Raw genomic sequence first — 17,403 nt, 5'->3', positions numbered from 1 at the left:
TGTTCTGCACCAAATCCATACTACAAGTAATAAATAATCAGAATGACACACTTTTAGTGATGTTCTTGAGAGCTAATTAGCTTTGGTAGAATGCTCTCTGTTCTTCTACCCTGGAGTGTTTTAACAATCTATAACAGGACCTTAATTTAACGTAAGCTCCAAAAGATGAGAGCTCTGACAGGGCTACACGGGAGTCTCAGGCTTTGTTAGGCAACAGGGTAATGTATTGTTGAAAATACCACACTGAGCCAAGGCTAAGATTATACAAGGCAAATAGAGAAACTCATTTCAAATTGCAAGTAGCATTCATGTTCATAGACTGAGCACCATCTTACGCTGATTCACGGTGAAGGCAAAGAAAAACCTGAAGTAGTTTAAAACTAATTTGGTACCTCAGAATAGAGAAATCTTAGGGTGCTTCACAATGTGAACTAGGATCACTGACATATATTGTGAAATTCATTGTGCTTTCCTTCTGTTTCTGATTTTGGGAGCTGGCCTGGTGGCGTTTTGTCTGAACTTCCTGATTCCTAGTGTCCCCTAAGTATTCTAAACAGAAGCTAGATTTTCTCAACAAAAAAAATCTTCCCATTCCACTGTTGCTTTGCCCCCATCTTAGCACTACAATCCCTTTCAACATTACACCTTCTCTCAAACCTCAATTTACAGGCCAAGTAGATCTGTTGCCTCATGGTTTCAGCTACCCAGGTTCCGGCCCAGCATGGGCTTACTGCCGATGGTCCAGTTTGCTTCTGCGTCCCAAATATGCAGATTGGTAGATTAATTGGCTGTAGCAAATAGGCCCTAGTGTGTACGTGAATGGTATATACACAGAACAGGTTGGGGGCATAGCTGAGGAAAATTAAATGAATTAGAGTAGGATTTGTGCAATAAAAAAATGAGAGTTTAACAGAGGAGGTTAAACTGATCCTCTGTTTCTGTGTTGTACCCATGATCAACGTTGACAGTGGTTATGATTGAGCAAACAAATCATCAGCAAGATGGATGAGAAGTTTTCAAACAGGACATGCCAATTGATCTGAGATGAAGAGGGGCAGCAGGAAGCTCCCTGGAAACATATATAACAGCAACAGAGTGAAACAGAGAATACAGAGATCAGGCAGGTTAAATCAGTTAAGGGTCCATGTGACCTACACCTATTTCTTTCGGAAGTAGCAGGGACTAGGTAATTCAAGCATCCTATTTCTGTGCTGTACGATCTAGAAATCCCCAATATTAAAAAATACAGAAATTTCTTTAAGTAGTTTTATTTATTTTAAAGCAAACAAAAAATCAGCAAAAATGTTTTGCTTCAATACAAGCTTTCATTAAAGAATTCTCTTGCCAGTGTTGCTGACTGGGGTTTAAGAGTTGTATTTACATAATATGTTATGCATTTGAAAGCACTGAATGCTTTTGAATTCTCATGAATTGACATGAAGTGCAAAGACTGACATACAGCAGCCATTAGGCACAGTAACACCAAAGGAACAAACAAGTAACAAATTAGGCAGGAACGTAAATTGATCTTGTGCTTTGAATGACAGAAGAACCTGTTCTTCAAAAGCAACATGGAATTGCTAGTGCTGAATGGAAGAGGCAAGTGAGATCCCATATGTCTGGTCTTAAAGCAATGCAGTTGATCTTCAATACCACATGGTGCAAGAGTTGGAGATACAGCCCTCGTTTTCTAACAACCACAAAAACTTAATAGTTTGCCACCATGCAAGATTGTGCTCATTTCAAAATGCTGAACAGGATCCTATATTCTCCATTTTACAGTCAGAGCTAAACTAGACCGGAGCTATAGGACAAGGCAGCAGGTGTAGAACTTCAAAGACATGGATTGAGATGGTAGTCATTTGCTGTAGGGCATGAGCATAAGAACAAGAGAGAAAGACAGACTCTGTGTAAAAGGAGAAATAGAGATGAAGAGACTGAGACAATTGAGAAAGAATTTTACTTCTCCCAGAAACATCCTTCCATCAGACAGTCGCTTCCACTTCCACTGAATCTTCATCCTCCAGAAGACTATAAACTGCGTGGACCTGGATTGGCCTCTGCAGTGGATGTGCGAGTAACTTGGCCATGCAGTTGTGCAGTTCCACAGCTTGCCCAGTGAGTGACACGTCATATTTGTAGCTGGTTCCCTTTGTGTCCAAGTTATTGAAAAATGAATGAGCTTCCTGTGTGAAGAAAGAAAATTTAATATCACTCAGGAATCTAAAAACAGAATAAAAATAGAAAGTACTTTAATGTATATTTAATTATTCCATTCATCATCCTGGTCAAAGTCAGAATATTCCAGAGGAACTTGAACCTATTCAAAGCTTTTAAAGAATGAAAATTACGCTGAATATCCAGTGTACTCAGATAGAATGCTGTATATTACATGTGCGGTCTTGTAAACAAGAACCTTCTGCCCAGAGACAGAAAGGGAACAGTTACCTAGTCTCTCAACCAATTTCCTTTAATAATAGACAATATTAAGTAAAATACGTGAACCTTAAGCACATTACCTATTGATCCTACAGGCAACAATCTGTTGGAAGAACTTAGCAGGTTGAACAGCACCTTTGGGAGGAAGGGAGTTGCCAACATTTTGGGTGGAAACAATGACAATTTATTTCCTCCACAGATACTGCTCAGCCCGCTGAGTTTTTGCAGCAGGTTGTTTGTCACTCCAGATTCCAGCACCTGCAGTCGCTTGCATCTCCATTGTCTGCAAGACCTTGCTGCGTGAAGTTTGACTGCTGCATTTCCTACTCACAGTAGCTTTGGCTGCTTCAGTCACCTTCCCTCTATAAAGTCAGAAGAGGGACTTTCACAAAGACCTCTGACTTATCTGTTACCTATGGCTTCTCAGCCATCACAGTTGACAGAGCTCTCAACCACATCTGTTCTGTTTGCAGTACTGCTACTCTCTCTCTATGATTCCAATTGTCCACACCTTCCATCCCATTAGCCATCACATTCAGGGAATGATATTCCCTAATTGCCACTAATGTAGCCTACAGCCAGACACACCTTCCCCTCCTTTAACATCCTAAAAGACCATTTCCTCTGCAACTTCAGAGTACACTCTTCTAGATTCAGATTCCTATTCACATTTATTTATCACATGTACATAGATAGAAACATGCAGTGAAATGCGTCATTTCTGTTAACAAATGACACACCCGAGGATGTGCTGGGGTCACCACACATTCTGATGCCAACATGGCAAGCCCACAATGCTTGGCAGAACAATACAGAATGGAACAAGTAACAAAACATCAACAGCAGAACAAGCCTCTTTTCTCCTTCCACACACACGGACAGTCCTGCAACTCCAGGGCAGGCCTCCAGTCTCCAGGCTTCAGCCATTGGGCTTTGCCTTCCAATTGACCTTTGGGCCTTGATCTGCGGTGTCAACCGTCAGACAAGAATCCAAACTCTGGGCACACCAACTCAGCGTCCTCACACAAACATCTGATCCCAGGACCCAACAACCTGGGACTGCACAACATGCACAGGCGTTCTTTGTCTCTCATCCACATGGCTGGCCTTTGAGCACAGAACAGAGGGCCTAGAATCCAGATGTCCTCCATTACCGGTTCCAACACTCTTCCTTCACCACCACGGCCTCGTTTCCACTCACAGCATCCAACACCAGCCAAACTCGTGACAAATACTGCCTGACCTGAATACCAGGTGTGTCCCCCCTTTACAAAGGTAGAGCATTCCTATGAAACCTTTCTTAAGCCGAAATAGCGTAAAGTGAATAACCATTAATTTATATGGGAAAAATTTTCTTAAAAGTGAAAATCCTCTTCGTAACGCGAAAACAGGTTGCTAATGTAGGTCTTTTGTAAAAGCGAAGTGGAGTAAAGTGAACATTCGTAAAGCGGGGGACACCTGTACTTCCATCTTCCCTTTCACTCCAGTGCTCCAGAAGATGTAGTACTTTGTATTTCGTGATTTCTTATTTCTCTGACAATAGGGAACATTCAGCTCTTTCTATTTACCTCTCTTTCACACAGATCAGCTGTTACTAAATCTTTAATGCCACCTATCATCCATCCTCTCAAGCTCTAACCTACTACAGCTATCCTCTCCTCTTCCCCCTCATCTCTTAATACAACTTGAAACATCCCAATTTCTGACCATTGAGAGTTCTGGTGAAAGTTCACTACTGCACATTCCACAATGAAAAAGGAATTTGTTTTGTTCTCTCTTGTATATAGTCTATGTTTAACATGTGTTTTTCCTGTGACTGATGCTTCTGATGCTATGTGCCTACAATGCTGCTGCACACTTTTCATTGGGGCGGTCCAGTAGCGTGGTGGTTAGCGCAACGCTTTACAGTCCCAGCGACTTGGGTTCAATTCCCGCTGGTGTCTGTAAGGAGTTTGTACATTCTCCTCGTGGCCACATGGGTTTCCTTTGTGTGCTCCGGTTTCCTCCCACAGTCTGCTGGTAGGTTAATTGGTCAAGTGATTAGGGGGTTACTGGGTGGCATGGCTCAAAGGGCCTACTCCACGCTGTACCTCAATAAATAAACTTGACTTTGACTTTAGAAAGTATGGCTTGCTGAGGTTTCTTTGATGACATCTCTCAAAACTTCAGCAGCTAGAAGAGCAAGCTCAGAAATGCACAACAGCACCGCTACCCGTAGATTTTCCTCCCAAGCCGTACACCACCTCTCCTGTGGGGGGGCATAGCTTAATTCTGCCTGTCTAAAATCGTTTCCATCGTGATTGGTTAGTTTAGACACTGCACTGCTTTTCCCATTGATTAGCTGCCTGGTGTCCAGTTTCAAATATCCTGGGTATATAGAGAGCATGTGTGGGAGGTTCCTTCTCTCTCTTCTTTTGTTTAAGGCAAGCAGTGCACATGACCATTGGGAAGGTATGCTCTGTGTGCACTTTTAACTAAGTATGTTTGTTAAATGCACATATATTTGTTGAGCATTCAGCTTGGTAGTGTATGTAACTTGGGGAATATGGACGCTTAGTCGAATTTTCACTGTTTGTAAATAAATAATTAATATACTTATTCACGTTTTCATTGTTTTCTGTCTCACTTGCCAGACCTGCAAACCTGTTTGAACATTATACCACCCTGACTTGGAAATATGTCACTGTTCCTTCTTCAGCTGAGTACACTCATCCCAACAGCACCGCATAACATGGAATGCCGTGGGTTAGGGTTGTGGCTCATCACAACCTGAGGGGGATTAGAGATTGTTAATAAACATCAGACCGGTCAGGAAGGCAACTACTCCAAGAAGAACAAAAAATATTACATCCATTCAAAAGTAGTTATTTTGGTTGTGTTAAAGCAACACTACAGAAATACTGGCTCTTCCTGACAGTTTTGAATAATCTGCTTACCAAGATGCAAATTGATCTTTTGTCTGTTTGCTGCATTTGTATTACCTATCCAGTTAAACACTGCTTGTAATATCTGAAGCAGTCAAGACCTTGAGGGGGTAATGAAAAGCCAGCTCACCAACTACATATTCATTATCTGAGGTGCTAGAGAAAGATTGTAGAGAAAAAAGATACATGATTTTAAACAGAATGATAGTACTTTATTTTACTGAACAAGATTGCTCAGTGTGAACCGTATCAGATCAATTGCGAGAATGTGGCAAGAGCGCGTGTGGCCGATTGATCGTGCGGTGAATTGACTGGGCCTCCTACACACAGAAAGCTCTCTCTTTTTTACCTGGGCTTTCAAGTGCACATGTTTTTTTGTCTCAGCGGGCCCAGTTTGTCACTACCAAACTGCTAAATTGCCCACTGTGTACTGTTACTAGCGTGATTCAGTACAAATGGTTAATCCTACTACTCCATTGTTGTTCTTGATCTCTGCATATATACACAGCCCATCATCGAAAAGTAGCTATTGAGGCCAATTCTATCCCAGACAAATGATTATCTAGGTACTTATTTTAAACTTGCCTCTTATCACACTTACAGGCAAAGAATTAGACAATAGACAATAGGTGCAGAAGTACACCATTCGGCCCCTCGAGCTTGCACCACCATTTTGAGATCATGGCTGATCAACTACTATCAATACCCGGTTCCCACCTTGTCCCCATATCCCTTGATTCCCCTATCCATAAGATACCTATCTAGCTCCTTCTTGAAAGCATCCAGAGAATTGGCCTCCACTACCTTCCGAGGCAGTGCATTCCAGACCCCTACAACTCTCTGGGAGAAGTTGTTCTTCCTTAACTCTGTCCTAAATGACCTACCCCTTATTCTCAAACCATGCCCTCTGGTACTGGACTCTCCCAGCATCTGGAACATATTTCCTGCCGCTATCTTGTCCAATCCCTTAAAAATCTTATATGTTTCAATCAGATCCCCTCTCAATCTCCTTAATTCCAGCGTGTACAAGCCCAGTCTCTCTAACTTCTCTGCGTAAGACGGTCCAGACATCCCAGGAATTAACCTCGTGAATCTACGTTGCACTTCCTCTACAACCAGGATGTCCTTCCTTAACCCTGGAGACCAAAACTGTACACAATACTCCAGGTGTGGTCTCACCAGGGCTCTGTACAAATGCAAGAGGATTTCCTTGCTCTTGTACTCAATTCCCTTTGTAATAAAGGCCAACATTCCATTAGCCTTCTTCACTGCCTGCTGCACTTGCTCATTCACCTTCAGTGACTGATGAACAAGGACTCCTAGATCTCTTTGTATTTCTCCCTTACCTAACTCTACACCGTTCAGATAATAATCTGCCTCCCTGTTCTTACTCCCAAAGTGGATAACCTCACACTTATTCACATTAAACGTCATCTGCCAAGTATCTGCCCACTCATCCAGCCTATCCAAGTCATCCTGAATTCTCCTAACATCCTCATCACGTCACACTGCCACCCAGCTTAGTATCATCAGCAAATTTGCTGATGTTATTTTCAATGCCTTCATCCAAATCGTTGACGTAAATTGTAAACAGCTGTGGTCCCAATACCGAGCCCTGTGGCACCCCACTAGTCACCACCTGCCATTCCGAGAAACACCCATTCACCGCTACCCTTTGCTTTCTATCTGCCAACCAGTTTTCTATCCATGTCAATGTCTTCCCCACGATGCCCTGAGCTTTGATTTTACCCACCAATCTTCTATGTGGGACCTTATCAAATGCCTTTGAAAATCGAGGTACACTACATCCACTGGATCTCCCCCGTCTAACTTCCTGGTTACATCCTCGAAAAACTCCAACAGATTAGTCAAGCATGATTTACCTTTGGTAAATCCATGCTGGCTCGGCCCAATCCTATCACTGCTATCTAGATATGCCACTATTTCATCCTTAATAATGGACTCTAGCATCTTCCCCACCACCGATGTCAGGCTGACAGGTCGATAGTTCTGTTTTCTCCCTCCCTCCTTTCTTAAAAAGTGGGATAACATTAGCCATTCTCCAATCCTCAGGAACTGATCCTGAATCTAAGGAACATTGGAAAATGATTACCAATGCATCCGCAATTTCCAGGGCCACTTCCTTTAGTACCCTAGGATGCAGACCATCCGGACCTGGGGATTTGTCAGCCTTCAGTCCCATCAGTCTTCTCATCACCGTTTCCTTCCTAATGTCAATCTGTTTCATTTCCTCTGTTACCCTATGTCCTTGGCCCATCCATACATCTGGGAGATTGCTTGTGTCTTCCTTAGTGAAAACAGATCTAAAGTACTCATTAAATTCTTCTGCCATTTCTCTGTTTCCCATAACAATTTCACCCAATTCATTCTTCAAGGGCCCAACATTGTTCTTAACTATCTTCTTTCTCTTCACATACCTAAAAAAGCTTTTGCTATCTTCCTGTATATTCCTGGCTAGCTTACGTTCGTACCTCATTTTTTCTCCCCGTATTGTCTTTTTAGTTAAGTTCTGTTGTTCCTTAAAAACTTCCCAATCATATGTCCTCCCACTCACCTTAGCTCTGTCATACTTCCCTTTTTTTAATGCTATGCAATCTCTGACTTCCTTTGTCAACCACTGTGGCCCCTTTCCCCCCTTTGAATCCTTCCTTCTCTGGGGGATGAACTGATTTTGCACCTTGTGCATTATTCCCAAGAATACCTGCCATTGCTGTTCCACTGTCTTTTCTGCTAGGCTATCCGTCCAGTCAACTTTGGCCAGCTCCTCCCTCATGGCTCCATAGTTTCCCCTGTTCAACTGCAACACTGACACCTCCGAGCTGCCCTTATCCTTCTCAAATTGCAGATAAAAACTTATCATATTATGATCACTACCTTCTAATGATTCCTTTACTGCAAGATCGCTTATCAATTCCTATTCATTACATAACACTAAATCCAGAATAGTCTTGTCCCTGGTCGGCTCTCGTACAAGCTGTTCCAAGACTGCATCCCGTAGGCACTCTACAAACTCTACAAATTCCAACTATTCTTTTGGAGGAAGACCATTGCTTTCCTCCCCACCCCATTGAACTCTGACCCTACCACTAAGTAGTGTAAACCTTTATTCTCTGAATAAAACAACCTCTGATAACATAAGTTCTTGTTACTCATCTCATCGCTGCTATTTATGAATTGTGCCCTCATATTATTCTGTTACACAGAAAATATCACAGGCTTTTCTCAAAATGGGTGTGACCAAAATAAAGTGCGCTAACGCTTTATACATTCTTACAACTTATGCCTTAATCAATAAGAATTTATATGGAGCAAATTAGGTAGCACAAACTGTTTTTATTGATTACCTTTAGACCCAATGTATACCTGTCCCACTTTATTACTTCTCCCTCCCCACATAGGTAAATGTGCTGCCCCCCCCCAAGTGTGCAAACTATCTGCCATATTTTCTTTACAACAGTAGCTGCACCGCACTTTATGAGAAAGGTGGACAAAATGAGCAAGACAAACATTGGAGATGTTGGGAGGGTGGGGGGGGGGGGGTAGGAGAAAGTACAACACTACCTTGGAACCAGGCTCCTCTTCCATTTCTTCAGTTCTGTTGTAAATATAAATCACATCGAAGAAAAAATAAGGGGATTGCAGAATTTTCTGTGGGGAGAGGTGTAGAAACACATTGATTATACTGGGCAACAAGTAAAACTGTATATTAACTTTGAAATATAATCTTTCTCAGCACATTACACCCCACAGGATGGAACAAATCCAGATGAAAAACTGATGGATATTTGTTAGGGAGGAATATTGAGCAATTATGAAAGTAAGTCTGTTGAGGTATAAAGTGAACCATTATCCATCTGGAGTGGATACAAACAGCAAAATGAAGCTAAGTAGAAATTAAGTTGACAGTTACTCGAGAGGCTTTAAGGCAGAAGTAGATAAAGCAATGTGAAAGAGTATAGATGAAGAGCTAGAGACAATCGGTTGGGGAAAAAAAAAACTGTTCCAGGCCCTGGAACAGTTGAGGACAAATGCAAGAGTGCAGGAAGTTGGAGGGACATGAAGGAATTGAGAAAGTGGGAAGAGAATGACTACAGGACCAAGTATGAGTGTCATAGGCCTCAGAAAGTTGGCAATCCACCCAAAATGGCGCAAGGTAGAGACTACCTCACACTCTCATTCTAAAACCAAATGCCCAAACCAGACCTCTCTGGAATGATGAGCTTCTGAGAACTTGCAGATTATTGAACAAAACAAAAAATTTACCCCAACAATCTAGAATCCTTTCACCCTCAACCCCACCATCCCTTCATTTCCAAAATCCCAGATGCCCCAATTCCATTTCCCCATTTTATCTCTCAATCCAGAAATACACTATTGTTTTTGGTCATGTTCCCCAGTTATTCCACAGGCTCTGCCTTTTTCTTCCCAACCCAAGAATTATTTGAATTCATCACAAATATGGATACCTTTTCCCATTCTTCTTCAATTTAGATTTCTCATCTGATCAATGCACCTTAAATTACAAAAATCCATTACCCCAATTTTGAGTGTACTGACCACACTCCAAACCCTTTGAGGAACAGGATGCTCAAGTAGTTGTGATCCTTTGAAGGAATTTCTCCTTCTGGTGGCTGACCAAAAACATTTTCTAAAATGGATCAAAGTAGCCAAAGGCAGCAGCCCATATGCACACAGCAAGCAGTATCTTTGTCCCCATTATTGCAAGGATTGGAGGAGTTACAAATTCAAACAGGAGGCAAAGAATCATGGTACTTACGCTGAAATGCTCCACTGAAACTGACTGCGGGTTGCAGGGTGTTCGAATGTAGACTAGTATCATCCGTACGATGTATGGAGGCGGGATTGTCTGCACATTTTCTGTCACTGGCAATTCAATTTTCTGTTGTCTGGGATCAGATGCTAAAATGAATTAATCTGAGTAATAAGCTCAGCCTAGCAAGGTTATGAAAGGTCACAAAAATTCAAAGGCCTTCCCAAGATGTGGAGGACTCTGCCAGTTTACTGTCTGGAATGTGTATAGCACTCGCAATTCAATGAGGAACCACAATTGCATTCACATTCAGCTGTGATTCACTGGTTAGCACCTCAGCTCAAAATCAGGTTGAGGATTCAATACTGCTCCAAAATCCAATGCAAAAACACAGTTTGGCACTTCCAGTGCAGGAAGGAAGGGTGTGCAGCTCTAATAGAGGTGTCAACTTTCAGGTGAAACATTTAATTAAACCCTTGCCCTCCCTCTCAGGTGAACACACACTCCCATCGATTGAGGAGCAGGGCAACTACATTTGGTGCTGGAACAAACTTTATTCCTTTTAGCTGCATCACTAAAGGAGTTTTTTTTGCAGTCTGTATCATATTGATGTTGTGGGATCTTTTCATGCACACTGCGACATTTACAACACAACAGTGACTAAACGTTAAAGTTACTCATTAGCTGTACAGCTCTTTTGATGTCAAATGATTACGAAAGGCACTGTAGAAATGGAATGTCCTGTGCACATTTACAGTGAATCCTCAGACAGCGCTGTGCTCTGAAGCAGCACTTACCGTACTTGCTTACTGCATACCAAGCTGATGCAAAGTACTACCAAGCTTATTTTAATATTTTACAGAGGAATGTTTCAGATTCAAAGATTACTCAACCTGGTCTAGAGCTCCCCACTCACTGAGAGCTTTCTCAAATACATTTTTTGGATGCATCATTTTTAAACCCATTTTTTAAAAAAGCTGGAGTAAGAGCTACTTACACAAGGTTAAAGAGCCCATCCAGATCTGGAATTAGACTTTAAGGAAAAGAATGAAGAATTATATAGTATCACAGTACAGAGAGATCACTAGACCAAATGGGATTATGCTCTACACAAGCCTCCGCCCAGTCACCAATAACCTACCATTTCTTTCTCTTTTATCATAAACATCGAGCCTGCCCTTTATTCTATCAAAGACTTTTGCAACCAGTCCCTGCATGCTCACCATCTGACATCTGAAGGATGCCTCGTAAGTTGATTTCTGATGACTGTGTAGCGGTCATTCTTAGTTCTTGATTTCAACTTTCACATGAGGAAATTGTTTCCAAAAGGCCTATTTTCTCAATTTTGAAGATCACTAGCTGATTTCCTCTTCGTTTTCTTCATCTTGCTGTAACCTTCTAGCTGTGACAACACCTTTGTAAATCTTCCCTACACTTTCCATGTTGCAACTGGCCAACTTGCCCCATCAGTCCCTTAATCCTGTTTTGTACAGGGCCAGGCTATCTAACAGTACTACATCAGCATTAGAGTGACAGACATATCTTACTATCACTGCGCAGTGCCACTATCACAAAACCCCAATTTTGTAAACAGCTAAATACGATTAGTTCTGACTCAAGCCAACTTTAGAAGATGCATATCTCTAATCATATTACTGGAGAGCTTCGACAGTTCAAGTGAAATACAATATGAAACTTCCTCTTCTAATACAGTTTACTAAGCTCTTAAAATTGGACCTGGCATCCTCGGTCTTGTTTATTCATGCCCAAACATCCCTGCAGCAGGCACAGAACATGCCCTGCAATCTTACAGTAACACAGTCCATTACAGCACATGCAATCCAAATCAGGACTCATGGACCTCCATGAGAAAAGGATACCGAAAGATTCACAGACATTTGTATCTAGGTCATACAGACAGCTGCAAACTTCCCGGGGGTCAGAGGTGAAGCCAGACAGCTGGAATGAAGGAAAGAGAAATGGAACATGCATATCAGCTAATAATTCCGATCAATGCTACAATATTTCCAATCAAGCATCTGCTTGGTTAGTACATAGACTGAATTATATTCTAGTGCCATCAACTGGCTTACTTCTGGCACTACACAATGGCTGTTGGCTTGGGCCAACAAGGGCCAGTGTGCAAATTTTAAACATGCATGCAGGAAAAACAGTCTAAAATCACTCGAGTGATTTGGTTTTTGATCCTGATATTAACAGTCAAGGATCAATGCTATTTTGGAGTCACGGGGTAATTCCAGTGGTTTGAATGATACCAAATAAGCACACTTTCTTCCCTCCTACCTCGGCTGTAGACTGTACATTGTTCTTACCCAAGTGACTTCATCATTCACCACCACGAGAGCAAACTCGTGCCGCTTGTCGATCTTGTGCTTTGTCCTGACAAACATTTCTATCATTTTCTGAGCAATGTTTAATGCGTTGGTTTTGGAACTAAGTAAAAAAAAACACAAAAGAATAAAATTAAATTCAGCAATTCCCAGTTCCTAATCAAAATCAAATCCCAATACCTGAGTCACAGTCAATTCAATAGCCTCAACAATAAATGAACTATCAACCCAACTATCATTCAGTACCACAGAAACTTGCATTGAATGGGACAGTCACTTGGCCCACTGTTCCTACTCACCCTCCCACCACACCACTACCCCCTCCAAAGACAGAAGAGGGATAGAGTTCCCCTGGTCTTCCCACCTCACCACCCTACATCTCCACTACATCAAGCTTCATAACTTCTGCCACCAGCCACAACTTCCCCTCCCCACCCCTTTCCACATGGATCACTCGCTCTATGGTTCCTCATCTGCTCATCCTTCCCCCAAGCACTTTCCCCTCAACAATAAGAGATGTTACACTTACACCTCCTCTCCTACCATCATCCAGGGCTCTAAACAGCCCTTCTAGGTGAGGCAGACATTCACACACCTTAATTATTAAATCTAGCCTTCCTGACGTGGTCTCTTTTACATTGACAAGACCAGGTATAGACCAGATAACAGCTTTGCTGAGCTGCTGTACTCCATCCACCATGGATGTCTGGATCTCTCAGTTGTTATTCTTCCTATTTCCATGTTGATATGACTGTCCTCAGCATCTTCCTCTGCCAGGGTGAGGCTGAACACAAACCAGAGGAATAGCACCTCATATTCTGCCTAAGTAGGTACCCAATGGCAAGACTACTGAATTCTCCAGCTTCCAGTAAACTACTCTCCTCCTGATCTACTCACATCAGCCACCATCACTTTCTTTTTTTCCCCTTCCTTGAGCCACTCGATCTGCCCATCACCCACACAATCCTCCATTGTTCTCATCTACCTGCCGTTCCATGATCCACCTTCCTCCCCCGTTTCCTCCCTTTTGTCACCTCCCAGTTTCCACTGCTGCTTTCAATCTACCTCCCTGCATCTGCTCTTGCTGCACCGCTTCCCTCCATCTCTTTAAACCAGCTATCTCCCCTCTATCTTTCAGTCCATAGCAAGGGTCTCAACCCAAAATGTCAACCCACAAACAAGGGAAAATCTGCAGGTGCTTGAAATCCAAGCCACACACACACAAAATGCTAGAGGAACTCAGTAGGCCAGGCAGCATCTATGGAAAAAAAGAGGACAGTCGACATTTCAGGCTGAGACCCTTCTTCAGGACTGCTCCCTGGCCTGCTGAGTTCTTCCAGCATTTTGTGTGTGTCACAAAGAAGTCAACTGTCCATTTCCCTCCATAGAAGCTTCCTGACCCACCGAGTTCTTCCACAATCTTGTGTGATTCTCCAGATTCCTGTACCTACTGTCTCTTGTGTCTCCACTTGGCCTACTGTACATGGCTGGAATTTTTTTAACTACCTAATTAGTTGCCAATTTTTTACTATTCCATAGCTATAACCACCCACAGCCCCATCGATTATTTATCCAATTCAGCTATTGAACTTGCTTTCACATTCCACATCACAACTCACTGTACAAATACATTCTAATCTTTCCTTTTTCCAATTATGACATATCTGTGTGGTCTTTGGTATTTTTTTTGCTAACTCCTGGAAATATAAGTCCTCAGTTTCTCCATAAAGACCATATTAATCTTTAAAGTTCTCTGAAAATTTAAATTCTCCTCTCAGCCTTTTGCCGCCAGATCAATCCCAAAGGGATAAAACTTGAAGAGTCTAATTGCATTCTCAAAGTCAATACAGAATAAAATCCAAAACCCTGCCCTTCTGGCCACTCCACTAAACAAAATGTTATGACAAAACTAAAATTCCTCACATCCAGAGGCTGGAACTCAGCTCCACTCTAAACTCTAAAAACCCAATCAACATCAACTCAACCTACTCTCAATGTAAAACCTCTCTTTCTTCCTCCTCACCCGCACTGCAGTCTTCCGAGACTTCCATTCCACTCACTCTGCATGGATTCTGCTAAAACTACAATTCTCGATTAGTCATCAAATCTTACAACCTGCACTTGGACACAAGAACAAGCTTGTCTAAAAGGTTGACTTCCAAATCACATAGAAAAGAATGGCAGCTACACTTGATTCACATGACATTTGCCTCATCCCATCTCAGCTACACAAGCCTCCTCTCACTCAGTCTCACCTAACCTTAGGAATATATTCTATTGTTTTTAAAGCAGTTTCATTTTAAATACATCTCTGCTTGTTCCCTCAACTACTCCCTGGGGGAACAAATGGTACATTTTCACCACTGAGGCCAATGTTTCCACTGATTCTACTTATTAAGGACCTATCTTATCTGTACCTCCTCTAAATCAGCACATTAAATAGCCTCATAAAGTCTTCAGCATTCAGTTTTCCTGTAGAAAGAAAGCCCCAGTCTGCACAATTTTCTGGCAGATGTTCATAGATGGCAAGTGTCAAAATAATAACATTAAGTATCCTAACCCATTCATCGACTCTAATTTCTGTAGTGACATCTCCTCTGAAAGATCCAAGCAGATGATCTGTGAAGAGAATGAGAGAAGACTTGAAGCCAGACTTCTTGCAGTCCGAGTCTACACGATAGACACATCGCTGACCCATGAACCAGATCTAACTCACTCAGCAAAACATTGTAATGCTTAAAACCTTATTCTAATGTAACTAGGACCATCACACCATGACACACAAAACTGGTGCTCAAAAGAAATTACACCTTAATAATGTCTACAATATACACTGAAGCCATCTTCCTTGTTAGTGGCACTCTCCATAAACTGCAACTTTGTTAGTAATCCAGGATAAACTCTCACTTGGGCTATCTTCAGTCCTCCATTCTCACTGTCCTAATACATTTAAAAATATCCCAATCTCCTCATCGTAGATTGTCCCTTCTGATGTATCCCCTTCATCTCTCTGTATACACCCTTCTTTGCAACAGCCATCTGTGATGACCAGAACCCCAGTTACAGGACCTTGGGCGCTAAATCCTTTCCCTGTAAGTTTGCTATACTGTCATCATATTCACCATCAAACCTGGCTTTTCCCCCTCCCCACCTACAACACCCATTGGGATTATGGAGAAATATTAGTCATAATTTGGATATTTCCATCTATAGAATTAGGTTAGGAGCCAGGATGGAAGTAGTTTGGGTCACATAATGATTGAGCACTCAACACACCAGCTTTATACCTAGAGAGAGATACTGTACTAATAACCCAAGTTACATAATCCTTATTCCTAATTTATTTCTTGTAACTCAATTATAATGTAATGAGTGGATTAGCTTCCTCTTTTTATACACAAAAGGCCATTTCAAATCTAACTAATACCCTCTCACAAGACAACCAAAATCCATTTATCAATCAAGGTCATTCAAAACTTCCCCTGCTTTCCAGATAATCATATATTAAAATGTCTCCAGCTTTTGATTCTACATTACACACTCTTCAGACTTTATAACAAAGTTTCCTGCAAAATAGAAGTCCACCATCACAACAGTAACTGATTCTGTCAACATGCACTGCAATAATTTCCCCTAATTACATATTTTAGTTCAACAAAGGCAGGGCGAGGAAAAGTAAGTGACCACTTTTTTTTAAAGCAACCACAACAGAACTTACCACTTTCTCTGGGCAGTTAACCTTTGGGGTCCTGATCTGAATCTCAGGCTGGGGTTGACTTTGGAACTGCAGTTGAGATTGGAATTGGGGCTGACTCTGGGATTGGGGAAGGGCTGAAGACTGACCTTGTGGCAGGGTCTGGTTTTGAAGCTGAGGTTGGCTTTGAGACTGGGGCAGTGACTGAGGTTTGGGCTGAAATTGGGATTGAGACTGAGACTGAGACTGGGGCAGTGATTGGGTTGGACACGGGGGTGTAGGTTGGGACTGACTTTGGGTTTGATTTGCGGTTTGGGGTGGATTGGGGGACTGATTTGAAGGCTGGGACTGGAATTTACTCTGGGATTGGGTTTGGGTTAGGGACTGGGGCTGGAACTGGCTTTGAGATTGGGACTGGGGTTGAGACTGGTTCTGGGTCTGGAACGAGGGCAGACTGTGGGTTTGAGTTTGGGCCTGGGCCTCCTGTTCCTGCTGCCTCCTCCGACTACCCCTGGTCCTTCCCCCGACTCCTGGGCTCTCAGTCCCAGCCTCTCCATCTCCTTCTCTACTGCCCGTCTGCGCCCCCTGGCCGGGCGGATCCTGTCTGTCCTCTGCGCCCTCGGGGTTGGACCGGGTACTCGGCCGCTGAACGCTCGGGCCCGAAGCCTGGGGCTCGGGTTCAGAACCGGCCGGCGCCTCTCGGCCTTCCTCAGCGGGCGCCGACATTTCTCCACTACAAACACCAGGGCGGAACTCTTCCTTAATGGTTTCTGGGAGATGTAGTTCCAGCTACTTCAGTTTCCGCCTGTGTAATCAAAATAAAGACTACAATCCCAGAGGAAACAGTGGCTCCGCTATTTTGTAGTTCCTGATGCCTCTTTCCCATTGCAGTCAACCAGAAATAAACTACATCTCACAGAATGCTGCGTGAAACTTCGCCAGAGCATGTTTTTGTTTTATCATCTATCTTGTTAAATGACTACCGTAAATCAATCTATTTCTAAAACGCTCATCCATTCCAACACAATGTATGACAACTCATGGATAACCAGAAAATACTAATTTATTTCCTTTCTTACTTACGAGAAGGGAACGATTTTTTGTTTCTCAACTTTTATTGTAGTGAATTATGGTCAGGGAGGGCAAGTATATCTTTAATTGTAGCTGTTACTTCTATTCTGTACGTGGAAGTCTCTCCTAAAT

General features: G+C 42.4%; 1 protein-coding gene across 1 annotated transcript; it reads right to left on the bottom strand.

Annotated features, from left to right (window-relative positions):
• Window positions 1–1,252: 1,252 nt before the first annotated feature.
• On the bottom strand, window positions 1,253–16,979 carry babam1 (BRISC and BRCA1 A complex member 1). The gene is made up of 8 exons (XM_073068530.1): window positions 16,225–16,979; window positions 15,067–15,125; window positions 12,489–12,609; window positions 12,036–12,114; window positions 11,153–11,177; window positions 10,162–10,291; window positions 8,946–9,032; window positions 1,253–2,186 (listed from the first exon to the last, which is right to left on the bottom strand). The coding sequence occupies exons 1-8, from the start codon at window positions 16,924–16,926 to the stop codon at window positions 1,986–1,988; spliced, it is 1,404 nt and encodes a 467-aa protein (XP_072924631.1). The 5' UTR covers window positions 16,927–16,979; the 3' UTR covers window positions 1,253–1,985.
• Between the last annotated feature and the right edge of the window lie 424 nt (window positions 16,980–17,403).

Source organism: Hemitrygon akajei, chromosome 16, assembly GCF_048418815.1.
Source record: "Hemitrygon akajei chromosome 16, sHemAka1.3, whole genome shotgun sequence".
Classification (NCBI taxonomy): Eukaryota; Metazoa; Chordata; class Chondrichthyes; order Myliobatiformes; family Dasyatidae; genus Hemitrygon; species Hemitrygon akajei.
This window is presented reverse-complemented; position numbering and strand designations above follow the sequence as displayed.